The 25,989-nt window shown below is 65.7% G+C and overlaps 1 protein-coding gene across 1 annotated transcript; it reads left to right on the top strand.

The window, feature by feature from the left end:
- The first annotated feature begins 1,697 nt into the window (after window positions 1-1,697).
- Window positions 1,698-24,801, top strand: TTLL8 (tubulin tyrosine ligase like 8). Its single transcript, XM_054570478.1, has 15 exons — window positions 1,698-2,055; window positions 2,319-2,429; window positions 6,673-6,764; window positions 9,518-9,650; window positions 10,071-10,144; window positions 11,540-11,668; window positions 12,671-12,785; window positions 14,069-14,197; window positions 15,162-15,339; window positions 19,627-19,775; window positions 21,654-21,897; window positions 22,702-23,137; window positions 23,519-23,743; window positions 24,208-24,324; window positions 24,748-24,801. The coding sequence occupies exons 1-15, from the start codon at window positions 1,698-1,700 to the stop codon at window positions 24,799-24,801; spliced, it is 2,544 nt and encodes an 847-aa protein (XP_054426453.1).
- The last annotated feature ends 1,188 nt before the right edge of the window (window positions 24,802-25,989 follow it).

Genomic DNA, 25,989 nt, shown 5'->3' with positions numbered 1-25,989 from the left:
GAGTAACATTTGCTTTGATTAAAGTCGTGACCAAGAAGCGGTCTGTCGGCCCTCTCTGTCCCCGAACACACCTGGGGTCAGGGCAGGAGCTGCCAGCTCCTCCCGGCGGGCGCGGGCACCGAGCGAGCGGGGAGCCCCTCCCGGCATGCGAGTGCTGCCTGCGCCGAGAGCCGTCCCAGCCTGGCGCCGGCACCGCGAGGCCACACGTCTGGGCGATTTCGCTCCTCGGTGCAGGCGGGGTTCGGGGACCCGCCTCCTTAGTTCAGGCACATTCGGGCTGGTGGAGAGCCTGGGCCAGTGGGTCAAAGGACAGGAGCCCGGGGAGGAGGGGCCGGCCGGCCGGCGCTGGCCGGGTGTGGGCCTGGGGGGCGGCGTTCAGGGGCCCCGCTTCCTCCCTCTGAGCACGAGGGACTGGCCGCCACAGTCCTCAGTCCCCCAGCAGGGGCGCAGGCGGACACCTGGAGGGTGGAGCAGGCCGGCCCAGGAAGCGCCCAGCTGCCCTCTGGCTTCCCTGCCAGGCTCCCCGAGGCGAGGGCAGGCAAGGGGCCGGAGGGCGGGCGCCGGGCCGGCGGTGGGCGTGCAGGTGGGGGCAGCGGCTGGGGGGGCCAGGTGGGGCGCTCCCGAGGGGGTGCGGGAGCCACAGGGCGGCCCCGCTGCTGTCTCCCGGGGTCGGAGAGTCCGGGGCTCGGAGCCGAGACTGGGTGCCTGTGGGCTTCACGCCGCTCGCACTTTATTTCAGAGAGAGCTTGAAAAATCCAGGCAGATGGAGGTTTAAAGATTTATGATTCTCTGTTAATTTACATTTTCTTCAATATAGTTAACGTTGCCTGAGCAATAAAGGTAAACGTGCCCCAGGCGCCTCCTTGCCCAGGTTCTGAGAAAGTGGAGAGGTGAAGTGTAGGGAGGCGAGCGGCTGCTGTGGGCCGGTTTGGGGGCGAGGGCGGGCGTGAAGGGGGGCTCCACCGGGGGACGCGTGCACCCCACACTGAGGTCTCCACAACCTGTTCAAAGTGGGAGAAGAACCTCACTTTGGGGTTATTTGGGGGAGTTAAACACCAAATAAGGATGATTGAAAACCAAATAAAGGTGATGTCTACGTTTCAGAAATTGACCACGAGCACGGGGTCAATTTGGGGTTCCCCGACGGGGTGGGTGGGGTCCGCACTCGCTCCTCCCTCTACAAAGATGCGGGAGCACAGAGGTGAAGACCAAGAAGGGGCGACTCGGTGGCAAGGACCCTGGTGACACGGAACCCGGGCGGCGGCGCGGGCCCCCGGGTGACCTGGGGACCACGAGGCCGCTCCGGGTTCCTCTGCGGGACGGAGAGCGGCCCAGGCCCCCCATCGCCCCAGCCAGCGAGGCGACCGCTGCGCGCAGCCCCCGGCCCTCAGGGCCACGGCCGGCGTGGGGAGGGTGGGGGTTTGGGAGGTGTGCGCCCCCCAAGCCGGGCTCTGGGGGCCCGGACACCTCCCGCTGGGGGACAAGGGAGTGAGCGTCGCGGGGCGGAGCCTGTTCAGGCGGCCTGGGCTGGTCCCTGGGGGGCGGGGGCCGGTTGTGACCCTCGGGTCTTTATGACTTGGTGGGGCTCTGACTGCCAGGGCGGGCTTGTGTGACCCCAACAGCGGCCAAGGGCGGGACCGCGTGACCCGGGGCAGGGGCGGTGCGGCAACTCGCGGACCCTCCTCCCCGAGGACACCATGGCGCGCGGGTCCCGGCGGCCCAGCCCCCGCCCGCAGGCCAGCCCCCGCCGCGCTGCGGACGGAAGCCCGGACCCCAGCCTCGCGCCCCGCCGCGGCTCCCCGCCCTGCGGCACCGCGCGTGCCCAGCGCCTCCGCCGCAGCCGGAGCCGCGCCCCACACCCCACGCCGCCCCCGCGGCCGCGCAGCCCCACGCCCCGCGCCGGCCGCCGCTCCGCGCGCCCCCGGCCCCGCCGCCGGCGCCCCCAGCCGGCGCAATGCGCCGAGCAGCCCCCGCCCGTCTCCCGGGGCAACCGCAGGACGCCGGGTGGTGCCGCGGGAGGCGGGAGCCCGGCGCGATCCTTGGGGCCAATCCTGGGTGAGAGCGGCCCCCCCAACAAGGCCTGTGCCCGCGCGTCCCCGACGCGCCTCCACGCCCCGCCCCACCGCACTCAGAGCCCCTGGGCCGCCCTCCCCCTGGGATTCCAGCCCCTTCCACCCCCGCCCCGGTTTCCAGGCCACCCTCGGAACGGCGGCCTGCGTAGCCCTAGAACTGCCCCGGACCCCGCCCAGGCCCCGCCCAGGCCCCGCCCCGGCCCCTGCTCCAGGCGTGGGCCCATCGCTGACACCCTGTCTGTGCAGGCGCCGGAGTCCGCGCGAGGAAGGGCGAGCTGCCCGAGGCGAGGATGGATTCCAGGGAAAGGAAGAGGCTGCTGTCCGCCTCCTCGGAGGGAGACTGGAGAGAAGACAACAGTCAGTATTGCCCGCAGGCCGGCTCGTCGCGGCCCCGCCCCGAGCTCCGTGCCCGCAGGGCGAGGGCACTGCCCTTGCGCAGGGCTGGCCCGTAGGAACCGGGCCGGGCGTCCGCTGGGTCGCTGACCGAATGTTTCATGTGTGCGCCCGACTTTGCTCTTCCAGGCCTGTCCAGGCCTCGCCGGACTCTCCCATCGCTGTGTCAATGTTCGCTCAGGCTGTTAATTTACACGCGCGCACCGACACAGGCCCGGCTGGGGTCTTGTGATCGCGATGAGTCTGTACTTCAGTTTGGACAAAATTAACATCTTGACAATGTTGAGTCTTCCAGCCCACGAACATCCCACCGGTTCTTGTCAGCCACGGCGTGTGGTTTAGCGTGCAGGCCTGCGAGTCCTGCTTTGTGAGGCTTACTCCGAGGTATCTGAGGCTTTGCAATGCTGCTGCAGGAGACATTGTAAAGTTTCATTTTCTACTTGCTTCTGGTGTAGAGGAATGCAACTGATTTCAGTTCACTGACTTGGCATTTGGTGACTTTCATAAACACTCTAATTATAATAGCGTGCAGAGTTATTTAGGCTTGTTACTAGCACAGTCATCTACACATCTTTTACATTCTATTTCTTTTTCTTGTATTATTGCATTGGATACCTCTTTCATTGTAATGTCGAATACAGGTGGGACAGTGGACAACTTCTTTTGTTGCTGTTTCCAAACTCAGGGGTTTAAGTGCCCATTTCTTCACCATGACGTATGCTGCTGCTGGGAACATTAAAGGTTTCCTTTTATTCCTGGCTTACTGACAGTTTTTAATGAATAGCTATTACATTTTATCACACACTTCACTTTTAAAGTTTATTTCATTTTAGAGAGGGGGAAGGGAGGGAGAAAGAGAGAAAGAGAAACATCCGTTGGTTGCCTCTCGCATGAGCTCCATCCGGAATCAGGCCTGCAACCCAGGCCACACGCCCTGACCTGGAAGCGAACCAGCGACCTTCGCTTTGCAGGACGACACCGAGCCAACTGTGCCTTGCCACACAGGGCTTATCACACACTTTTCTTCTGCATCTGTTGTCAAATATTTAACCAGCTTTGTAGTCAAGGCTGAACCCCACATGGTCAGGCTGTATTGTTTTGTCACTGGGTGTGATTTACACATTTTTTTGTTTGAGATTTTTGTGTCTATTTTTATGAGTGACATTGGCCTGTAGTATCCTTTCCTGTACTGTTCTTGTCAGGGTCAGGTATAAAATTGATGGCTTCATAAAAAGATTTGAGAAGAATCCATCTTCCCTGTCCCGTGGAAGGGTTTGTATACGGTGATTTTTTTTCCTTAAACGTGTGGAAAGATTGACCTGTGATGCCCTCGAGATCTGGAGTTTTCATCGCAGGAAATCATGAGTTTCTTTAATAGAAACAGGCCTGTCCAGTTTCCCATCTCCCTCAGGTCAGCTTTGATCCGGCGTGTCTTTCAAGGAGAATGCCCAGCTCTGACGCCCTGTGGGGGGGCCGGCGCGCGGACGCTCCGGACGCCCTGTTACAGTTCAGCGCGTGGGCGGCGGCCGCGGCCTCCCGGCTCCACTGCTGCCGGTGGCGGCCCTTGGGCCCTACCTTTCCCGAGCAGCCTGTTCAGAGGTCCATCCATTTGAAAAATGTTTCAGAGATCCGAATTCTGGTTTTGCTTATTTTCTCTACAGGACTTTTGTTTCTTATTTAATTGGATTCCTATATTCTCTTTAGTGTTTTCTGTCTTCTTTTTGTTTGTGTTCTCTCTCTAGCCTCTGGAGATGGCCGCTTAGAACTTTCAATTTGTTTTCTTTTCTAATATATGCATTGAAAATCTATAAACTTCCCTCTAATCACTATTTCAGCTGCATCACAATGCTTTGATACGTCATATTTTCATTGTCATTTAATGCAAATCATTTAAAAAATGTGCGTGGGTTCATTTTTTATTTTAAAAGTGTGCTGCTGAATTTTTGAGCATTCAGGAAAATTTCTAGTTGCCTTTTTGTTACAAAGTTTTACTTCGGTTCTCAGTCTTGGGTTGCTGTCTCCTCCTCCCCGGGGGTCGGAGTGTCCTTCTGGCTCCGGCTTTTTCTTCCGTAACTACCGCTCGTGAACGACCAGCACGTCAAAGTGGCACATCTTGGGTGGCCCGCCCGGAAGCCCGTTGTTGGTCTGAAAAATTGGGCTGAGCTGAGTTCTGTCTGAATAGCTGACCCGGTTTTGGCCGCTCAGAGCTGGTCTCCATTGTCCTGGATACCTAACAACGGTCTGCTTTTTCTGAATTTCCAGTTTTTTGCCATAAAGTCCATAATATCCTCTTAGTGTGTAAACATCGAAGGAAGGGGTTTCCTGTCCTTTTTCAGGCTCTTTCTTCTTTTGTATTCATCAATTTACCAGTTGTACATTGATTTTATGAGTCTTAAGTGTTTGACTTGGTTGATTTTCTTTATTGAATTTTTAAAAAATATTTCAATCATGTTTCCCTTTTCTTGATTTTCTTGTAATTCGGAGGGTTTAAATTTACTGTGTTCTTTTTCATGACGTGAGGCGGCTGCTTTGCTCTGCGTTTTTAGCCTTTATCACCTTGTGACCAGTGCACACCCAGCTCAACATGTCTTTGTGATCGCAGCTTCCGGGCGCACGGAGGCTGACGCTTGGCACCTCCGTCGCCGCCCCGCCGAGGCCTGTGCCGCCCGTCCTCCTCGGCCACCTCCTCGGCCCCGGGCGGTGAAGGGGTGGGTTTCTGTTCCGGACCTGGTCCCGGTACCAGCCCCTAGGCTGGCGGCGCGGCGATCAGGGGGCGTCGTCTTCTCCAGGCTCAATTCCGACCGGCGCTCCCCGGGCGCCGGAGCGAACAGCACGGGCTGTGGGCGGTGAAGTGCGTGCTCAGGTCCTGGCGCCCCCACCCGGCTTTGGCCGCCTGCCTCTCTGGCCCTGGAAACGCGGCCTGCGCGGCTCTGGGCTCCGCGGGCCTGGCTGTGCCCGTGTCAGGGCTCTGCCGCTGGATGGTCGCGCCCTGGTTTCTCTGGCCCCCCCGGGTCTGTCTGCCCACAGCCGGGTGTTTCCGGCCCAGACGTCGTACGACGGAGCGGCCGGGTGTGCGCTCCGTGTCGGCTGTCACAGCGAGGCGGCCGGCCCTCTTCCCGGTCTGTGGGGTTTTTGCCTCCTTAGCAGAGCAGGACAGCCCCCCGTTGATCACGCCCAGGTTGCCAGTTTCTACCTTTCGGCCCCTGCCCTCGGGTGCCGGCCCCAGCGGGGGCAGCCTGCGCCGCCTTCCCCCCTGAGCGCGAGCTCGGCTCTCAAACGCAGGCCCACAGCAGCGCGTAGTGGCGGGCGGGTCGGCGCAGGGTCACTTGCTTCGTGGGCGGTGCTCTGGGGGTCGAGCTGGAGCCAGTTGGCCGTGGGGACCTGGGGTTCTGGGGTCCAGGGGTGGCGGGGGCCCAGGAGGGGCAGGAAGGCGGCATGTGAGCTGGCCTGTCCCACCTGAAGTTCACCGTGGACAGCCCGGGGCCGTGGGTCCAGGAGGCGGCGGGAGGTTGGGGTCTGGGTGTGATACCCACTCCAGCGGCCTCCGCGGGGGGCATTTAAAGCCGCCGCTGTGGGACGGGACGCCCCAGGCTGTGCAGCAGGCACAGGGGTCGGGGGTCCGGGCTGGGGCCCCCCCACAGTTAAGGTGGGAGGGAGAGGGGCCGCAGGGAGGAGGGGCTGACCGTCGGTGTCGACGCTGCCGGAGGCCCTCCCCGGGCACTGGCGTGGGACCGGCCTGCGCTCGCGTGGCCTTCGCGTGAGCGTGTCTGGCGGGCCCCACAGGTGGGTGTGGCGAGGGCAGGGAGGAGGGTCTCCGTGTAAATTTTCACGGTGGCCGCTGTGAAGCTCCGTGTGTCAAGGGGAGTCCCCTGGCCGAGACCCCTGGAGAGAGTCGAGGGGCTGGTCTTGGGGAGCACTGGCCTGGCTGGGGCGGAGGGGCCCCCGTGTGGCCGTGCAGCAGTGGGGGGTCCCGTGCAGAGAGAGGGCGCCCCAAGATTGAGCGGGGGGGGGTGCGGGGAGAGGCTGGGGCCGGAGGGCGAGGAGGCAGACGCAGGGCTGGGGGGCCCCGGGGCGTCCCTGAATGGAGGACAGGTCGGGTGGCGGGCGTGTGTGGCGGGCGGGGTGCAAGAGGTGGGAGGGGCGGGCCACCTGGCGTCTCCGTGTTAAGAGCACCCATGTGCCTCGATGTCTGTTTTCTCTTTTGCAGAATTAAAGCGAGGAATTTCCCAAAACTTGTGCCCTTCACCCAGATTAGACAGATACAAAATAGCCAAACAGCTGACGGAGAAGGCGATCAAGGTAAAAGCAGTGGGGGCTTGGTGGGGAGGGCCCTTTTCAAAAGTGGAAATCGATTTTGGAATTTGGGGAGTGAGTCCCGGGCTCTGAGGCGCCGCCCCCCCCCCACCGCCCGCCTTGGTCCCTGCCCTGCCCACCCCCTCCCCTGCCCGCCCCCTCCCTGCCCCGGACGCTTGCGCCAGAGTTACCTTCCGTTTCACCCAGACTTTGGAAATAGGGGCCCCGTCAGCGTGGGGCGCGTGCCCACACATACGCCGCGAGGGTCGGCCCCGTGATCCGCGTGTGCGCTCGGGCCGAGGGCGCCCTTCTGGGCACGCACTCCCGGCCGCGCAGGGGGCCCCTGGTGCGGGCCCCCCCCCAGCCCTGCGAGCCGACGCGGTGAGGACGGAGCCCCCTTTTCTGGGGAAAGGACCGCACGCCCCGACTGGGTCGTGCGTCTGTGGCCGTGTTGGGGGTGAGGGGCAGCCCAGGAGCCCCAGGCGACTGGCGCGACTGTGCTCGGCCCTTCCCCTCGAAGCACAACTGGTGGGGTCGCCGAGCCGCACAGCTCGCAGGGCGCCTGGGGCAGGGTCGCGAGGCAGGTGACAGGTGTCGTGGGGCCGCTGCCACCTCGGTCCTGATGGAGGATGCGCCTGTCATGCTCGGAAACGGCCCCTTGGGCGTCGCCCCAGTCCCGGTGACTGTGGCGTGCCAGCCGTTCCGTCCCCGCCCTCAGCAGCTCCGTGACTCCGTGTTCCTGAGACCTGAAAACACAAGGCTTCAGACGGCAGACGTCCCTCCTCGGGCTGCCGGCTGCGCTGCAGGCGCTCTCGCGGGTGGGACTTCGGTGGAGAGTCGGCCGGAAGCGTCTATTGTATCGACCGTGTGACCGTTGGCTCACGGATCGTGGGTTGCTTAAAAGTTACAAGTAGAGTTCGGAGAGTCTCTACCTTTTCTCGTTACTGGGTTGCTGGTTTCTGCGCTGAGTGCGCAGTCTGTCTAACGTCCTCCCGCTGAGCTGTGTTCAGACGCGCTGGACACCCGGCGCTTTGTCAGCCCGTGTGAGAGGGGACGCGCCTGGCCGTCTCCCCAGCCACCGGGGCAGAGCCCGCTCTGCGTGATGTTCTCGTCTGTGGTCATGCTGAAGTTTTTGTCTGTTCTGTCATTTACTGAGAGAAGCACATTAATACCCTGTTGTAATGTGGATTTTTCGCTCTTTATTTCTGGCCATTTTCACCGTAGAGAACTTTCTGCCCTAATAGGTGCATACAAAGGTAACTTCCTGCTGAATTGACGACTCTTTTCTTTAAATTATGAAATAATTGTTTTTACTTTAGTGACGTTACTTTGTCTCAGATTGAGCTGCTTTCCTTTTCTACCTGCCTGTAGGCCTGTGTTTTTGGTTTTCTCTTGTAAATAACCAAGAGTTGGGTTTTAAAAAATGTAGTCTGGCACGCTTGGCTTTCTCGCCGCGGTGGGAAGTGTGTTTATCTAGTTAAACTGCTGGTGTCCAGCTTCACTCGCTGGGCTTGTCCTGTCAGTTTCACTCCCCCCTCGTTCCCTGCGCCTGTGGACTGGTGGCTTTTGCCAACGACACTGCCCCTCCCCGGAACGATAGACGCCTTGTACCCTGTTGTCATTCCTTCAGTGGCTCCCGTAGGCGTGGTGTGCGGCTGACCTGGTAAAACCAGTCGATCTGTCCAAAGCCACGCGCTCGGACGGCTGTGCGGCGCTCCCGGCGGCAGCCCTGCTGTCAGTCGGCTGGGACGGGCCTCGGACCGGTTGTCCGAGGAGGGAGAGGCTTCCGCTGACCGGCCCGGTCTTTCCTGGGGGTCAGAGCACGAACTCGCGGCTTCTGGCCGCAGGCCCGAGGTCTGAGGGGCAGGCGTGACGGGTGAGCCCCCGCAGCGACCAGCGCTGAGTACCAGGCCGCCTTGAGCTCAGCTGCGCAAGCCCCGCTTGTCCTGAGAGTGTGGCCGGCAGCCCAGGCCGGGCCCCGGAGCGGGGCCTCCCAGGGCCAAACCCAAGCACAGCCGGGCTGGCGGCTCACCCAGAGGCCTGACTGCGGAGGAGCCCCCGCCCCCGCCCCTCGCCTATTGGCAGCATTCGTTTCCTCGTGGCCTTAGGATTTGTGGCACCTTCGTCAAAGCCAGCCACTGGAGGCAGGCCCTGCTGCTGCTGTGAGCCTCCAGTTTCGGGGGACCCAGGACCCTCTTGTCAGGGGCTCGCCTGATTGGGCGCGGCCCACCCCAGGGCGGTCTGCCTTTTTGATTAATTCAAAGTCAACGAGTTAGGGACGCCTGTGACTTTGAGCAGGACCCCTCCTTCTGGGTCCCACAAATTTGTGAGGCCCCAAGCCCACTTGCCGAGCCTGCACCTGGTCCCCGGCTCCGCCGCACGGGGGCCACGCTGGGGCCCCGCCCAGGTGAGCGGGCCTGGCCTGCGTCCTCGGCCGCGCGGGCCCCAGAGGCTCCACGGGACCGGCACCCTCCTGTCCTCACGACCCATAGCCGGATCCCGCCCGGCCCGGTCTCAGGCGCCGCGGTCCTGGGCGTCCGTGCCTCCTGTGTGTGTGTTGGGGGGGGCAACGGCACATGGGGCCCCCGAGGACGCCGGCGCCCCGGGGGGTGGTCCCGCTGCACCTGGTCCGCACCCTCCGCAGCTCCGGGATGCGCTCCGTGCAGCGGGCGCCTGGCGGGGCTCTGCGGGCCCCTCGCGCGGGACGGCGTGTGTGCGCTTCCCAGCGCGTTAACTGCAAACGCGCTCTCTCACTCGAGGAAAAGAAGATCTTCTCCATCTACGGACACTACCCCGTGATGCGGGCCGCCCTGCGGAGGAGGGGCTGGGTGGAGAAGAGGCTGCACTTGCCGCCCACGGTCCCTGCCAGCGGCGAGGGCCAAGGGGCCACCGGTAGATATCGAAGCCTCTGTCCCTCCGTGTGGGTCGCTCGTGTGTCTGCTCGGGGACCCGGCCGTGTGCCAGCCCCGCGTGTCCTGTGACTTGTGCCCCCCTCAGGGGCGGGGCACCCGCTGCCCAGCCTGCGCTCGCCCCACCCCCACCGCCGGCGCCGGTGGCCCGGGCGAGTGCATTCAGGCCCTGGCACCGGTCACTGCTCAGTGGCCCCACGGTGCCTGGCTGACAACGGCCTCCCCTCCGGCCCCCGCCCCCACTCGGCCCCCGAGACCCGCCCCGGCCCCCTGCCGCCCCGTCCCGGGCCCCGACCCTGGCTCCGGGCCCTGCCCGAGCGTGGCCGCAGCCGGCTCCACCCCGGGACCCCCGGAGCACCCGCAGGAGAGGCTCTGACACGCGGACGCCCCTGTGTGTTTGCAGAAGGCCCATGTGCTGAAGGCAAAGAAAACCAGGAAGTGGCCGTCGAGGAAACAGACGACATCCACGACGTGATGGTAGGTCCCCTGCGCTCCTCGGGGCCCCGGGGCCGAGCCGGGACCTGGCGCTGCCCTCTGTGTCCTGGGGGAAGGCGCCAAGCCAGGCCATGCCCGGCCACTTGAGCAGCCACGGCAGAGCTGGGCTGGGCAGGCTGCAGGGCGGGCACGCGTGTGCCTGTGCGTTCATGTGTATGTGGGTGCACGTGTGAGCCCCGGGCGCCCACGTGCAAGCCGACACGCCGTGTCGGTGACTCTGGACAAGCCGTGGGGAGGGCCAGAGCCGCCCCAGCCTCGGGAAGGGCAGGCGGGAGGACGCGCCTCTCCCTCGTGGGGCCACGACGCGAACACGGTGTCCTGCCGGCTGCGCACCGACACTGGGCACAGCGGAGCCGGAGCGGCCCAGCCCGGTGACGGGGCCGCTGAGCCTGCAGGGACGACCCGGGGCCGGTGCGGAGACGCGAGGTGTCCTCAGGCAGGACTCAGGGCCGTGAATGACGCCGCGTGGCTCTGTGAGTTCAGGGCAGGGACAGGCCCCGGGGAGAAAAAGCAACACAATGGACTCCGCTGGCACTGAGAGGGCTTGTCCCCCGGAGACGCTGTGAAAGGCGCAGGAAGACAGGCCGCAGTTGGGGCGGGCGTTGCAGCGCCCGTGGCTTAAAAGCTGTGACTCCCGGACGGCGTGATGCACGGGGAAACGGGCGAAGGCTGGAACAAGCCCACCGCGCCGTATTCGATTGGGTTTGGTCAAAGGGGCCCGGGGTGACACGGAGCGGCGTCCGGTGCCGCGCAGGCGGGGGCCCGGGGCTGCAGCTCCATCCCCGGCCCGGCCCTCGGCTCCGTCTCCGCGGGCTCCCCGCCCCCGCCCTGGCGAAGCGTCACAGCCCCGCACCGGCCGGCACTCACCGGGGTCGGGATGAGGCCGGACAGGGCGCTGGCTCCCGGGCGCCCCACGCGGGGGGCGAGGCCTGCGGAGAAGCTGGACCCCAAGGGTCTTCACCGAGGTCAGGGGGCGTCTCTGGGGACAGGGCCTTGGAGAGAGTTTTCATTTCTTACACCTGTTTGGTGAGAATTTTTGACCGGACACGTGCCGCTGTTTGTCCACACCACGCGTGGGCGCCCAGCGCACTCTCTGGTGTCAGCCCTTGTCGCCCGCCCCTGTGGGCGCTGGGGGGGGCCCCGGTCAGGCCACACGCGCAGCCCCGTCCCCCGGCGCCCCTGCAGCCCGGAGCCTGACTGACCCCCCGCCCCCACGCCCGCCCCCGCGGACGAGCGGCCCGGCCCCGAAGGGACAGGCTGCCTGGTTAGAAGCCGCACGTTGTCACTTCAAGTCCGATCTGCTCCGCCCTCGGTCACATCCTGAGTGGCCGGGGCCGTGGCCGTGGACGCGGGTCCTGATAAAGGTTCTCCTGCCAGTCCAGGTTGGTGAAGAACGAGATGCCCTACTTCCTCTGGACGATCAAGAGAGACGCCGTCGACTACCACAGCCTGGCAGGCAGCCAGGCGCTGAACCACTACGGGAGGACGGCTTCCTTCACCACCAAGGTGGGGGGCTGCCTCGGGGCTTCCCCGCGGCCCCGCCAGCGCCACGCCCGGAGCCGCGGGCACCCGCCCCTCCCGCCGGCCCCCCAGCGCCCTGTGTGCCCCTCCCCGTGTCCCTGGGCGACCGCGCGGCTACGGTGACACCCAGGCCCCGCGTAAGGCGGGGCCGGACCCTGGCTCTGGTCCGGGGGTCTCCGGCCCCGAGCAGGCGTGGCCGCCTTCACCTGCCCCCACAGGGGGCTTAGAGCTGAGGGGCTCTGCGGGGGGTGGCGACCCAGTGCCCGCCACGCCTGTGGCCTCCCGCCCCGGCCCCTCCCAGCCCCATGGCGCCTCCCGGAGGGGGCTGCCCCGTTTCCCCGCGGGCTCAGGTTCGGGGCTGGGGCCTGCGTGTACCCACTGGGCAGAAGTTTAACAGAGGGCTTCCTGGCGACTAGGGGACCGTCCCTTTGGCAGACCAGGGTGACACAGGAGGGGGCCGGGGACGAGGCCCACCGCTTCCCCCACGGCCCCCGGTGGGGGGTATGGCCCCCCGCGTCCTCCAAGGCCTCGGGCCATGATGCCCTTTGCAGTGTGACCATGCCGGAGGGCGTCCCGGGGTTCCCTGTGAGGCCCCCGCCTGGATGGCTGTGAACCGCTCCGCGGCTTCCCGCCAGGCCTCGGAGGCCACCGGTCGCACCCACGGGGCCGAAGCGATGGGTGCGCGGCTGCACGGCAGCCCCTCCCGCTGCCCCCGCCCCTCCTGCGCCTGAGTCGGGGCACCGTGTAGGCCCCTGGGAGGGGAACACAGTGCCCGCCGCCCTGGGGGCCCTCGCAGGCCCCTGCCCCGGCCTTGGACCTGCCATGCCTGCCGTGGACCAGAGGCGGAGCCCACGGCCGCGGCCGGCACCTGGGCCGCTGGGAACAGCTGTTCCCAGGGGGTGGGCAGGGCTGGAGGGCGGGGAGAGGCCGGCCCCAGGCGCCCCAGGCGGGCAGGGCGCCTGACTCTCTGCTCCGCTCTCTCTGGAGATCGGGCTGTGCCTGAACCTGAGGAGCCTGCCCTGGTATGTCCAGGACGACCCCGACACCTTCTTCCCACGCTGCTACGGCCTTTGCTCTGACAGCGAAAAGCAAGAATTCCTGGGTACGTCGCCGGCCCCCCGCAGGGCCTCTGGGCCACCGCCCTGCTGACAGGCCGCAGGGCCCTTCGGACGGGAGCCGGGGGCCGGGGCTGTGGTGAGGGTAGAGGTCTGGTCCCCCCGCAAGGCCCTGGGGCTCCGCTCCGTGCACGTGCTGAGGGTTGTCTAGAAACGTCCGTGGGCGGCGTGGGCAGGGGAGGGGGAGGCTGCCGGAGGCCACGGAGCTGAGTGGCTGCGGCTTGGAGGGCCCGGCCAGGCTGGGTGGGATGGTGCCGCGACCGCGTCTGAGCCCCTCGGGCCGGCTGGGGACCACGGGCTCTGGTCTGGGACCGAGGGGCCGCAGGGGAGAGAGGGCCGCGTTTGCTCAGCGCCCAGCCTGGGGGCCGTGGGGATGCGGCCTCTGCCCTGCCCCCTGCTCTGTGGCTTCACCCCACACGGGGCTCCGGAGAGCAAATAACCAGCAGGGCCCGTGGGCGTGGCGGCACGTGAGGGGCGGGGCCGCGCGGGGAGCAGGGCGGAGCCAGCTGGCTCGGTGGCCCGTCTGGGGTCCTCGGCAGGGGGTGGGGCGGGTGTGCGGGCTCAGGGGCCTGGGCTGGGGCGGAGGGAGGAGGCTGGGGAGGGGCCTGGGGCTGTGGGCGGGGCAGCTAGGGGAGCGCAGGTTCTGGATGCTTCAGCGGGCAGCGGCTGCTGGGCGGGCGGGGTGGGGGGAGGGGCGGGGGGGGGGGTCGGGTCCGTGGGGCAGTCCCCGCCGAGGTGAGGAAGGGGCAGGTTAAGGGAAAAGCTGCTGGGATCTGCAGACGCTGAGGAGGGCACAGGGCGGCGTCTGGGTGCGGGGGCGGGGGGGACAGGCCTCGGGGTGCGGGCTGGGTGCCCCCGCACCCAGAGGTGTGCGGCCCCCAGAGGCGCCTTCTGTGTTGGGTGGGCGCTCCAGGCCCCGGCCGTCTGCACTGGGAGCTGTGGGGGCCACAGGCGCAGGGAGGCACAGGGAGGGGGTCCGGGTGGCGTGAGAGGGCTGCCACCCAGGAGGAGCCCCCCGGCGCGGGGGAGGGGCGGCGGTGGGAGCCCCCGCACCCTGGTCTGGGGCAGGAGGGTGCTGTCTTCTGCCTGTTCTCTGGGCCTGTTGCCGGGTGTGTTTGACGCCCCATCCCCGGCAGAGGCGTGGGACGGGGGGCAGGGGCCAGGGCCAGGCCCGCCATGGGCGTGGGGCCCCGGGCTGTGGAGGGCTGGGGCTGGCTGGGCCCCCCGGTGCCCACGCGGGCAGAGGGGCGAGGCCTCGGTGCCCTTTCAGATGACTTCCGGCGCACGGCGGCCTCCAGCATCCTCAAGTGGGTGGTCAGCCAGCAGCACTGGGTCCCGGGCAAGGCCCAGAGCAGGACGGGGGAGGAGGCCGGCGACGGCGACCCCGGCAGCCAGAAAGGTGAGCCAGGCACAGCCGCGCCCCGGCGCCCGGCTGCCCCCCCGCCCCGGGGACGGGCACGGGGCCCGGGAGGCTCGTTCTCGGTGGTTTGGGGCCTGAAAAGCCAAAGAAGGTTCTGATGGTGGGTGTTCATGCTAAGGAAGCAGTTTTAGGGTCACAGCGGAAGTGAGGTGAAGGTGCAGAGCCTCCCACACGCCCCCCCCACCCCCATCAGCGCCGGCAACGTTGGTCACGACCGTGCGCTTCCGGGGACACGCATTGCCCCCCAGGCCCATAGCCTGCCCTCGGTCGCTCGGCGGTGCGCGCCCTCTGGGTCCGGACAAGTGTGAAGCGACGCGTGTCCCTTCCCAGTGTCACAGTTTCGCTGCCCGAAGGCCCCTGCGCAGACGCCCCCTCCTCCCTGCCCAGTCCCGGCGGCCGCAGCTCTGCCCTGCCCTGCGGCTTTGCGCACGGGGTGGGGACCACGGTGCGCGCGCTGTCCAGGTCGGCTTCTTTCCCTTGGAAACAGGCCCCCCGGGCTCCTCCCCGTCTTTCCGTGGCCTGAGAGCTCATTTCTCTGTGGCACTGATTCGGTCCCGTGGCCTGGCTGGACCACGGCCCCCCACCCGAGCGCTTGCTGGCCCGGCCCTGCTTAGCTTCCGCGATCAGGCAGGGTCGGGCGCGCTCGGCGTGGCGTGGCCGTGGACCGGACCACGCTTACCCATCGCCTGCTCACGGGGCGTTCACCGAAGGCCAGGCGTGTCCTCAGAGACGTGTACACTTGGGGGACAGTTCGTGAGACGTGCCGTCTCGTCCCCGCCCTGAGGGGCTGGTCTAGCTGGAGGGTGTGGGGTGCTGGGCGCCCGCCGAGGACCCCACGGGGGAGGGCGCCTGCCCAGACAGCTGAGGCGTCCAGGGGCTGCCCGCGGAAGGGTCACCCCGAGGCCCAGCGGCCTCACCTCTGGCGCCTGTGCTCGGGTTCCAGGCGCTGAGGAGGACGCGGGGCCACCGGGCCTGCCCGGGCAGCTCGTGGGCCGGGCCTGCAGGGCGTGCCGGGCCTACCTGGGGCAGCTGGAGCACGAGGACATTGACGTCTCCGAGGACAGGGGACTGACGGAGGAGGAGTGGCGGGAGCTGACCCAGCAGTACTACTCCCTCGTCCAGTGAGCGCGGGCGGGGCAGGGGGCGGCAGGGGCGGTGTGCAGGCTCCCATCTGCGCCTGCGGGTGTCCGTCTGGGTGTCGGGGCCCTGGCGTGTCCCGCAGGCCCTGCTGGCTGACGAGAGGGTGTCGTCGCCAATGGGGCACCTTGCACGGCCCTCCTGTCTTTCACCGCATCTGAGCCCCGCGGTGGCCCTGCGACAGGCCGGGCCTCGCCCCTCGCTGCCGCAGGCCCTGAGGCCGAGCCTGGCTTTCCTCCCTGTCCCGAGGGCCGAGTCCTCCCCAGGGCTGGCGTCCAGCGCCCCCTTCCCCGTGGCCGGCGGAGGTGGCCCGGGCACCCCTGCAGCGTGAGCCGCTGTTGGCCAGGGGGCGGGTCCGGAAGGTCGGAGCCACGGTTTTCGACGGTCTGTCTGCAGCCCACACACCACCCAGCGCCGTTTCTGATCCTTCCTCCTTCCTTCCTTCCTTTTGGATAAAGAATAGCTTCCTCTTTCCTGCTGCAGGGAGACGGAAACAGAGGAGCGGGCACGAGGGCGCGCAGGGCCATTGTCCGGCGGGCGGGGTCTCCCGTGTGCTCGCTCTTCCCGGGGCCGCGCCGGGCTGTCCTGTCTGCGTGCCGCAGAGGGCTTGCTCCTTCCGACACGTGTCCCCAGCTCGGGACCGTTGCCGGGGCGGCCCCACAGATGTGCGCCCAAACGGCGAGGGGCGGGTGCTTGCTGGGACCCCCCTAGTGCCTGGCGGGACTTGTTCTCGCTTCCTGTCCCCGGGTGGCGAGTTGGCGTTTCTCGCGTGACCGCTGGCGTTTCAGGTGCTTCGTGGTCGCCTGGCCTCTTCTCTCGGGAAGAGCTTGCTCACACGTGTGTCCTCGGCCAGAGGGAGGCTGGCTGCCCGCGTTCGGGCGGGTCTCTGAGGGTCCTGTCCGCTGGGCGGCAGGGCTGCTGCGGGACGCGTGCGCCAAGCCCCCGCCGGGCCAATGCGCCCCCTTCCTTGCCCCAGTGACGGCCCCCTGCCATCGGGTGGTGCTTCGTGTGTCCCTCCGCTCCCACTGTGCTCTCCGTTTTCCCGCAGAGGCTGAGTCTGGGTACTTGGACGGACCGGTCTTCGGGGCGGCCAGTTTTGTCTTCTGTTCCCTCAGGCTGTTCTTAAGTCCTCCCGGTTCTCACCGTGGCACCGGGATCATTGCTCTTGTGTTGTGGGCCTTTGCTCTTTGCTCAAAGTCCGGCTTTGCCTCTTCTCTGTCTCTTTCGTTTGTGTCCTACACCGGGCCCTGCGTGGAAAAGAGCCATGGGGTTGCCGTGCCGCTTGCGCCGTCCCCTGTGATAGGTCCGCGCGCCCTCCGCCGGGCGGGCCCCCACTGTGGCCAGCGGGCGGGGAGCCGGGCTGGGGAGGGCGTTTCCGCCCACGCGGGCCCAGGTGTCTCCAGGGCGAACCCCACGAGTGCGGCTGCCGGGCACCCGGGAGAGCCCGTCGCCTGTGCTCGGGAACCGGCCGTGCGCCGAGACCCTGGTGCCCGCGTGCGTGGCCTCGTGGCGTCTGCGTTCTCGATGGAGTCCTTGTGCTGACGCCCGACTCCCCCCCTCCACCCAGGCCTGGCGACTAACCCGCTCACCCAGGAAAGCGCCCCGCGCCGGGGGGCGCCGTTCGCCTCGTCCTCTTCGCTCCCACAGCTTTCTCTTGTTTTGAAAAACAGGACGTTTGAGATTTTTCTGATTTTTTCCACTTACTACATCCGGCGTGGTGGCTGCCGGCCGCCGGCCACTGGCGGCTGGAGTAAGGAGACGCCCCCAGTCGCGCATTTCCAGTCACTTCATTTTGTCTCCTACAGTGGATTTTCGGTGACACACTTTTGTTTTTGTCTTTTAGGGTTTACCAAGACATGTGTAGGTGCATCTCGATATTTTCACACATCTTTAACCGAACTATCACCACGTCCCAAACAGCGTTACCACAGGCGACTCCGTTCCACCCTCCTCGTGTCTGATGTGCTTGTCGTTTGTTTTACCTACACTTATATTTTTTCAGTTTTTTTAAAAAGATTTTATTGACTTAGTTTTAGAGAGAGGGGAAGGGAGGGAGAAGGAGAGGGAGAGAAACATCTGCGCGCGGCGGCCTCTCACGCGCCCCCTGCTGGGGACCTGGCAGCAGCCCAGGCCTGCGCCCCGACTGGGAATCGAACCTGTGGCCCTTTGGTTCACAGGCCGGCGCTCAGTCCACTGCGCTGCACTGGCCGCGGCTGCATTTTTCAGTTTTTTACTGTGGTAAAATACGCAACATAAAACTTATTCTCTTACCGATTTTTAAATGCACAGTTTAGGGGATGTTAACTGCCTGGGTAATGTTGTGCGACCACCCATCCTCACGGCTCTTTTCCTCCCTCAAGACATCTCCTAACGCCCCCGTTAAACCGTGACTCCATGCCCCCCACCCCCACCCGCACACCCCCGCCCCGGCACCGCCGTCTCCGTTCTGTCTCTGTGGTTTCGGCGACTCCGAGTGCATCACGCAGGCGGGACCCTACGCCCTCTGTCTTCCCGTGGCCGCCTCGCTGCGCTCACTCCGCAGGCTGAGACGCGCCGGGATTTCCTTCCCTTTTAAGGCTGAAGCCGCTCCACCGTGTGGATAGAGCACAGTTCGTTGGTTTATCCCCCAGCGACGGACGCCGGGGTTGCTTCCACACCGCAGCCGCCGCGAACGAGGCTGCTGTGGACGTGCGTGCGCAGACACCCCTGAGACGGTGCTGTCCGCTCCTTTGGGCGCACGCGCAGAGCGGGGTGGCTGACGCGGCGGCCGTCCTACCCTTGATTTCAGCGGGGACTCCCTGCTGCGTCCTGCGTGCCCCGGCCAGCGCGGGGCTCCCGCCCTCGCCGCAGCCTGGCCAGTGCTCGTTTCTCCCCGGGTCCTGGCGGGGCCGTCGCGCCGGCGAGAGGTGAGGCCTCGCGTGGCTTGGGCTCGCGTTTCCCTGGGGGATCCGTGACGCTGAGCTTCTTTTCATGGGCTTGTTGGCCGCCTTCCTGTCTGCTTTGGAGAAACGTCCACCCGAGGCCTTTGCCCGTTTTCGAGTTGGGTTGTTGTTTGTTGTGCGGTGTTAGGGTTTCTCCGTATAGCCTGGGCATCAGTCCCCTATCAGATAGATTATTTGCGAATGCTTCGTCTCATTTTGCGGTTTGCCTTTTTACTCTGTTGGTACTGGCTTCTGATACGCAAACCTACGAACTGCTGGTGAAGTGCAACTTCCCTACTTTTTCCTTTGTTGCCTGTGCTTCGCTGCCGTGTCCTAGGAAGCATCGTGAAACCCAGCAGCGGAAGCTTTTGCCCTGTGCTTTCTTCTGAGAGTTTTACACACGTGGAAGCGTGTGTATATACATGTATATGTCTAAAATTCATAGGAGTGTAAGTTTGATAGTTTTAGGCCTTCTGTGTCGGTCTTTGATCCATTTCGAGTTACTTTTGGGATGTGGCGTGAGGTAAGGGGCCCGCACGCGGGTTTTGGGGAGCGTGTCCTTCCGCACGGTCCTGGCCTTGTCAAACACCGTTCGACCGTCTATGGGAGGGCTTACTTTCGGACTCCGCACCCTGACTCTGCCGGCCGGCGCGTCTTTCTTTGCCTCAGCACCACGCCGCTTCGACTGGTCTCGCAGTATGTTTGGAACCGGGAAGTGCAAGTCCTCCAACCGCGTTCTTCCTTTTCGAGGTCGTTTAGGGGGTCCCTCAAGCGTCCACGTGACCTCCAGGAACGGTTTCGCTGTTTCAATGGCGTCATTGGGGTTTCGGTAGGGGTCGCACCAAGTCGGTCACTGTGGCTACTGGTGGCCACATCGCCCCTCACCCCAAGTCCCAGGGGACGCGCCCGTTCTTTGGGGACTGTGGGGTGGTCCGGGCTCCGCCCCCACTTCGCCCCCTCCTCATCCTCTTCCTCCAAGGCAGGGGCGATGGCGGTATCGCCGTGACGCCTGACCGTGCGGGCAGTGTGCCCCTGTTTGACCGCCACTGCCCGGGCTGAGCTCTCCTTCCAGGCGAGGGTGTGCACGCCCTGGGGGCGCCTTCCCGTGTGGAGGCCAAGGCGTGTCTGCTTTCTGGGCAAAGCCGAAGTGGCACCATGTCGCACAAGTCCACTGGCCTCCTCGCACGCTTGGGGTGCCCAGTGTCCATAAGGCCTGGCCCAGAGTGGCCACCAGGCCAAGTTCCTGGGGCCCCCGGGGCCCCAAGGTTGGGGGACAGCCAGCCAGACCCGCCATCGGGAGCCAAGAGCCACCCTTAGAACCTCACGTGCTTCCTGTGTCTTGCTTTTTAGCGGCGACACTTTCATCTCCAATTCCAGAAACCACTTTTCGCAGTGCCAGGCTCTGCTGAATAAGATCTCGTCCGTGAGCCCCCAGACAGAGATCGACGGGCTTCGGAACATCTGGATCGTCAAGCCCGCGGCCAAGTCCCGGGGCCGAGGTGAGTCCCGCGGTGCCTGCCGCGGCCTGGGCTGGACGGCGGGGACAGCCTGCTGTGGGTGCGGAGGGGGCTGGGCGCCAGAGTCCGTGGCGTCCCGGGACGCCCGGGAGCCCCGCAGCCCCGGGCCTGGGGACAGGCGTCCCGACTGGACTGATCTTCCCGGCGTTTGTTCCGAGCTCCACTGGTTGATTAGGATGTTTCCACCACATTCCTCAGTCCAACGGGGCTGCTGTTTTCTGTGTTCTATTGATGATCTTGGCGACAGGCTTATGAACGGGGTGGAGGACCTCTGTCTCTGGCAGCAGGGGGTCCCCACTCCTTGGGCCCATTACACGCCCACCAGGAGCCCCAGGAGCCCCCAGCGGCTCTGGACAGCTGGGGAGCGTCTGTGGGGCCGAGCGCACACACCTCTGCTTCCTCTTCTCAGGCCGCAGCCCTGCCTGTTCTCTTTTTCATTCCTGAGGAGAACGCACGGTGTTTCTTTGGGGGAAAAAAAGCAAGATTTCAAGGGGGTTTTCTAATCTTATTTGTGCTTCCAGTGAACCGACTTCTGGTTGCATTTTTGTCAGCGTTCCTGTGAGGGATGTTTTCCCTCCTTGGCTCTCACTTAAATGCTAAGCTTATTTACTTTCGGTCTGTCTTGTGCAATCAGGGCTATGAAGTTTCCTCTGAATGTGGCCTTAGCGGCACCCCCTTATTCGTTACATCATGTTCTCATCTTCCTGAGACTCCAAATGCACCTTTCTTTTCTTTTGGGTGTTCTGTGTCCCACCCAGAGCTATTTTTAGTTGTCACTGTTTTACATTCACAAGTGGTTCACTTTTACGGGATTTTTAAAAGTCTGCTCATTGGATGGTCCTGCCTTCAGTCCTCAACATCATCTGTCCTGAATCGTTCTCTCCCCTGGGCTTCTGCCCGCTCTGCTCTGCGCTGGGGGGCCCGCTCCCAGCCGGGGCTGCGCGCCCGGGGCTCTGTCCTGAGCGCAGGCGCCGGAGGGCACCTGCCGCCCGCAGGGGGCGCCTTCCCCCGCCCGCCAGGCCCGCCCGGCTTCCTCGGCGGGCCGCCCGTCCCCGCGACGCCCGCAGACCCCCGTCTAAGGCCCAGCGCGCCGCGCTCTGCCCTCGCCCGCTGCTGCGCCCCGGCCTCTGAGCCCCCACGCGCAGCTCAGGGCGCCTCCCGTGTCCCAGGGTGGCCGGGTCTCGACTCACGGTAACTGGAGAAACCCGTCTTGTGCTTTCGGGAGGGAAGTCACCTAGTCTTTTGCGCCTGTGCCTCTGGGCCTCCGCCGAGGGGCCCTTCCCCCTCCCCTCAGTCAGGACGGGCCAGGCTGCCGAGCGCCGAACAGTTCCCGAACCCCAGGGGCTCCCAACACGTGGACCCCTCTGACCAAGCCCATCTCTTCTCATGCTTGTTGTCCCCGCAGGTTGGGGAGGATGGCGTGGGGGTCTCTGCCCATCAAAGCCCGTCTGCCATTTGGTGACGCCGCCTCCTTCCAGCGTCAGGGCTGCCAGGGAGGGAGAGGGTCGCGGGGCCTGGGGTGGCATGAAACGCTGCAGCCCCGAGAGACGCGTGTCCCCTGTGCCCCGATGTCACTGGTCACGCCGAGTCATGTGGCCTAGCTTCGGGGGGTCAGCGTGAGAAGCCGTAGCCCCCTGCAGAGGGAGGAGGGCCCGGCGTGGGCAAACCCCGCGCAGCTCAGGCCCCGCCCCCGCGCCCGGCGTCGCCCTCGGGCCGGCGGCCCCGCCCCCACCGCCCCCGCCGGCTGGTTTCCCAGGCGGGTCCTGCGCCCTGGTCGGCCACACCCAGCGCAGCCCCATCTCTGTCCCCGACCCCCACGTCCTCCCCGGGGTCCCGGGGCTGAGCAGCGGCCTCTCGCAGACATCGTGTGCATGGACCGCGTGGAGGAGATCCTGGACCTGGTGGCCGCAGACCACGCCTCCGCCAAGGACAACAAGTGGGTGGTGCAGAAGTACATCGAGACCCCGCTGCTCATCTACGACACCAAGTTCGACATCAGGCAGTGGTTCCTGGTCACCGACTGGAACCCCCTGACCATCTGGTTCTACAAGGAGAGCTACCTGCGGTTTTCGACACAGCGCTTCTCCCTGGACAACCTGGACGGGTCAGTGGGCGTCAGCTCGGTGCTGGGGGCAGGCGTGGGCAGGGCGCCTGGGTGATGCCGGCCGTTGCCACCACCCCGCGAGACGGGTCCCCGAGGTGCGGGCGGCTCCGCGAGCCCCCTCCCCCAGGGCGGGGCGCAGGGCCGCTGCCCCTCAAGCCAGCACTCCACATTCCCGCCGAGTCAGCACCTTCGGAAAGTCCCAGAAGCGCCTCTTCCCCCACCCCTAAGCCCCACTGCTCCATCCGGGACCCCAGCCGCCACCGAGGACGACGGGGGTGCCCCTGAAACCCTTTCTGAACACGCATGGCCCATCGGGGCCGCGTGAGCCCTGCACCCGCACGGCCTTAACCCGGCATGGTCACTTTCCAAGACCCTCCTACGTTACGTGGTTTCTTTCTTTCTCCTTTTGTGTCTCACGGAAGTAAAACTTCCCCCGATCCCAGGGCGGGCGGGCGTCAGCACTCGGAACCCGATGGAAAACCCCCAGACACCTCAGCGGAAATGGGCTCGAGAGGGCCTGTTGCAGGTTGGGCTCGCGGGGGCAGCCACGCTGTGTGTGTCCTGCCCGGAACGGGCCTGAGTCCGCGCGAGCCCACCGGGAACTTCTCACTCACTCGACCGGCTCCCCACGGGCCCATGTCTGCTGCCCTGTACGACCGGGAGACTGCGGCTCCAGGACGTCGTCCCGTGCCGGAGGCCCCCAGGTGGCGGCCCCGTGGCTGCCGCCAGCGGGTCTCCTGGGTGTGGCCCAGGCCGGGGGCAGGGCGCGGGGGCTGCGCTGACCAGCGTGGCCTTGCCTCGCAGCGCCATCCATCTCTGCAACAACTCCATCCAGAAGCACCTCAAGAACGACAAGGACCGCAGCCCGCTGCTGCCCTGCCACAACATGTGGACCAGCACCAAGTTCCAGGAGTACCTGCAGAGGAAGGGCCGCGGGTCCGTGTGGGGCAGCGTCATCTACCCGTCCATGAAGCGGGCCGTGGCCCACACCATGAAGGTGGCCGCGGACCACGTGGAGCCGCGCAAGAACAGCTTCGAGCTCTACGGCGCCGACTTCGTCCTGGGGCGCGACTTCAGGCCCTGGCTGATCGAGATCAACTCCAGCCCCACCATGCACGCGTCCACGCCCGTCACGGCCCAGCTGTGCGCGCAGGTGCAGGAGGACACCATCAAGGTGGTTGTGGACCGGAAGGGCGACCGCAACTGCGACGTCGGCAACTTCGAGCTGCTGTGGAGACAGGCGAGGCCGGCGGGGCGGGCGGCGGGCGGACCGGGAGTCCGCCCCGGGCGGGTGCCCCCGGGGCCTGCACCCGCTGCGACCTCGTGCGCACCCCGCGCCGGGCGGCACCGGCCTGGAGAAGCGCCCGTGGGCTCTGGGTCCTTCCGCGCTTTTCCTTCCCGGGCCCCCCCCGGAGGGCCACGCAGCAGGCCCTGGCCGCTGGCCCCCCTCTGCAGGCGGGTCCCTGCGGGGCCCCGTGGGCGGCCGAGCCATCCGGAAGTGTGGCCGAGGCTTCTCTTTGGGGTCTTCGGCCCGACCGACCGGCAGACGCCAGAAGGGGGGCGCCGGCCGCTGCAGGGGGGCAGCCCGGCGCCCCTAAGCGCACCCCCCTGCCCCCCACAGCCTGCCGTGGACCTGCCGCAGGCCCACGCGGCCGACCTCTGCGTGGAAGGCGTCAGCGTGCGGAGAGCCCGGAAGCACATGCCGCCCACCTCCAGCCCTCGCTTCTCGCCACCACTCCTGGACATCCAGCCGCTGAAAGTGCGGGGCCCTTTGGCCACGCCCGGCCTGGCGCCCGCACCCCTGCGGACGGCTGCCCCGCAGCACTTGAAGCTGAAAGACGGAAAGGTACTCACTGGCTCCCTGCCCGAGCCCTGCACAGCGCTGTCCGGTCGAGGCCGCTCCCGGGGGGCTGGGGGGAGACGCAGCTCCCCGCTTGTTCCAGCACGTAGACAACAGGCCCCCAAAACCGACCTTCCCGTCCGACGCACCCGCAGATGCAGTCGTCGCAGCTGTGCCCCACGGCCCTCTGTGCTGCCGGGCGAGACGGCCGGGGAGGGGGCGCTCTGAGTCAGCCTGCTCCGTGGGGGCCTGTGCCCCGGGGCGGGGCGGCACCTCTGGTCGGGGCCGGGGCCTGTCCTGATGGGGCGCTGGCCCGAGCTCCAAGCAGGGGCTGGGGCACCCTGGGCCTGGCCAGGTTGTTGGGAGAGAGGGGGTTCTGTCCCGTCGGTTTGGGGAGCTGGCCAAGCCCCAGGGTCTCCTCCGCCGGGCCCGTGGGTGACAGCTCCTTCTGTCTGTCTCATGGGGCGCAGCGCGAGTTGGGCACCGAGGCCGAGGTGTGCGTCTCACTGGGCCCCTGCGCCCAGGTTTCCGAAGGAGCCAACCGCACGTGGCCTGGGACCCGTGCTGGGCGCGGGCTCGGGGCACAGGTCAGTGGGCAGCCTGACAGGCCAGGTCGGGCCCGCGCCCGGGTCGCTCTGCCCGCCACACTCGGCTGCCCAGATGCACGGGCAGCGCCCCGCGGGGTGGCACGGCCTCGCCCTCCACACCGGCCCTGGCCGCAGCGGCCCTCCCGCCGCCTGCGTGTCTGCGGGCGGCCTGTCCGCCGCCAGGCCCCGAGCCCCCGGGGCCGCGCGGGCCGGCAGCGGCCAGCGCTTGAGGGGCGAGCCATGGCCCGGCCCCACCCAGAGCTGCCCCTGCTCGCCTCACGGCCACTCGGTCACCAAGGCCTGGCAGCCTGCCCCTTCCAAGATCACCTCTGGAAATCAGGGTAATTCCAGATTTTTCGCTCGTTTGAAAAAGTGTCTCCTTTTTCACACACGCTGTGCAGCTCTGTGCCGACGTCCTCCTAGGAGCGAAATGCCACAGCCGGGCGCCCACCGTGTCAGTGTAACTGGACGCCTTAGCCACCGGGACAAGCACCGCAGACGTGGCGGCTTAGGCAGCAGAGATGGAGCCCCTCCGCGTGCCGGGGGCCGGGCCGCACGGTGTGGCCGGGCCGCGCGGTCTCAGAGGCTGCAGCGGAGCCCTGCCTGTCCCTTCTGGCGTCTGGCGCCCGGCAGCGCTCGCTGCCGCCGCTTGGCCCGTGGACACGTCACGCCACTCCACTCTCTGCGTTCACGCGCGTTCTCTCCGAGTCCAATCGCCCTCTTACAAGGCCCCGCAGGGGTCAGGCCGCCCTCCTGCAGGCTCTGTCTCGCTTCGCCGCGAGCAGAGGCCGGCTGCCTGCGCTGCCTTTGTTGGGTCTAGTGGCCCCTGCCGGAGTCCCCGGTACGGCGCGGGGCCGTTGCTGAATTCCTGATCGTAAAGCAGATGTTCGCAGCGTTCCCTCATTTACGAGGACATTCGTGTGGCTCTTGGAGAAGCTGTAGATGGGACACAAATACACCTGTGAACGTGTAGACGCTCCAGCCTGTGAAGTTTTCTGTAACCTTCTCCGAGGCTTCATATGGTGAATGTGCAGGGAATTTTCTCAAGATCTTTGTCTCATCTATGACGTTCTCGTCGCCTTTTGCTCCTTTGTGCTGTTAAAGTGTGGATAATATCAGTCACGTTTTGAATGTTGAATCAACCTCGCGTCCCCGAAGGACCCCGGCTTGGTTAGCGGTTGGGTCTGACACGTGGCTCCATTTGCTTTCTTGTGTGTAGTTAAAATGAACTCTCAACCACGTTTGTTCACAGTAACTATCGATAAACATTCGCATCGTTTCTAGTTCAGACGGTGACAGCCAGTGCTGCTCTGCACGTTCTGGGATGCGGCGATCACGTGCACACCTTTCTGGGACCACAGGGTCGCTGGGTCCCGTGCTCAGCTCTGGAGGTCACTCCCAGCCGTTCCCCAAAGCGACCTCCCACTGCGGGGCGCGGGCGTGCCGGCTGCCGGCGGGAGACAGCCGCTGACTTTTGTTTGAGCCATGCCGGTCGGTGAGTAGTGGATTTGCTTCCCTGTGCATTTCCCTGATGAGTCATGAAGTTCAGTATCTTTCTGTGTTTATGGTCCATTTGAGCATACGAGGTCTGTCCAGAAAAAGCCCAGCCATTGTTAGTATAACAAGTGCGGTTTGTGAGACATCCATGTAACCAGGCAGCCAAGG

This window comes from Pteronotus mesoamericanus, unplaced genomic scaffold, assembly GCF_021234165.1.
Source record: "Pteronotus mesoamericanus isolate MK-2021 breed Mesoamerican mustached bat unplaced genomic scaffold, CSHL_Meso_final contig_204, whole genome shotgun sequence".
NCBI classification, from domain to species: Eukaryota; Metazoa; Chordata; class Mammalia; order Chiroptera; family Mormoopidae; genus Pteronotus; species Pteronotus mesoamericanus.
Note: the sequence above shows the minus strand (reverse complement) of the source record. Positions and strands in the feature narration are given on the sequence as shown.

Coding starts and splice junctions, on each gene's coding strand:
- TTLL8 (XM_054570478.1), top strand. CDS start 1,698: ATGGCGCGCGGGTCCCGGCGGCCCAGCCCCCGCCCGCAGGCCAGCCCC. Junction 12,786..14,068: donor CGAAAAGCAAGAATTCCTGG/GTACGTCGCCGG, acceptor GTGCCCTTTCAG/ATGACTTCCGGCGCACGGCG. Junction 23,744..24,207: donor TGAAGCTGAAAGACGGAAAG/GTACTCACTGGC, acceptor CATGGGGCGCAG/CGCGAGTTGGGCACCGAGGC.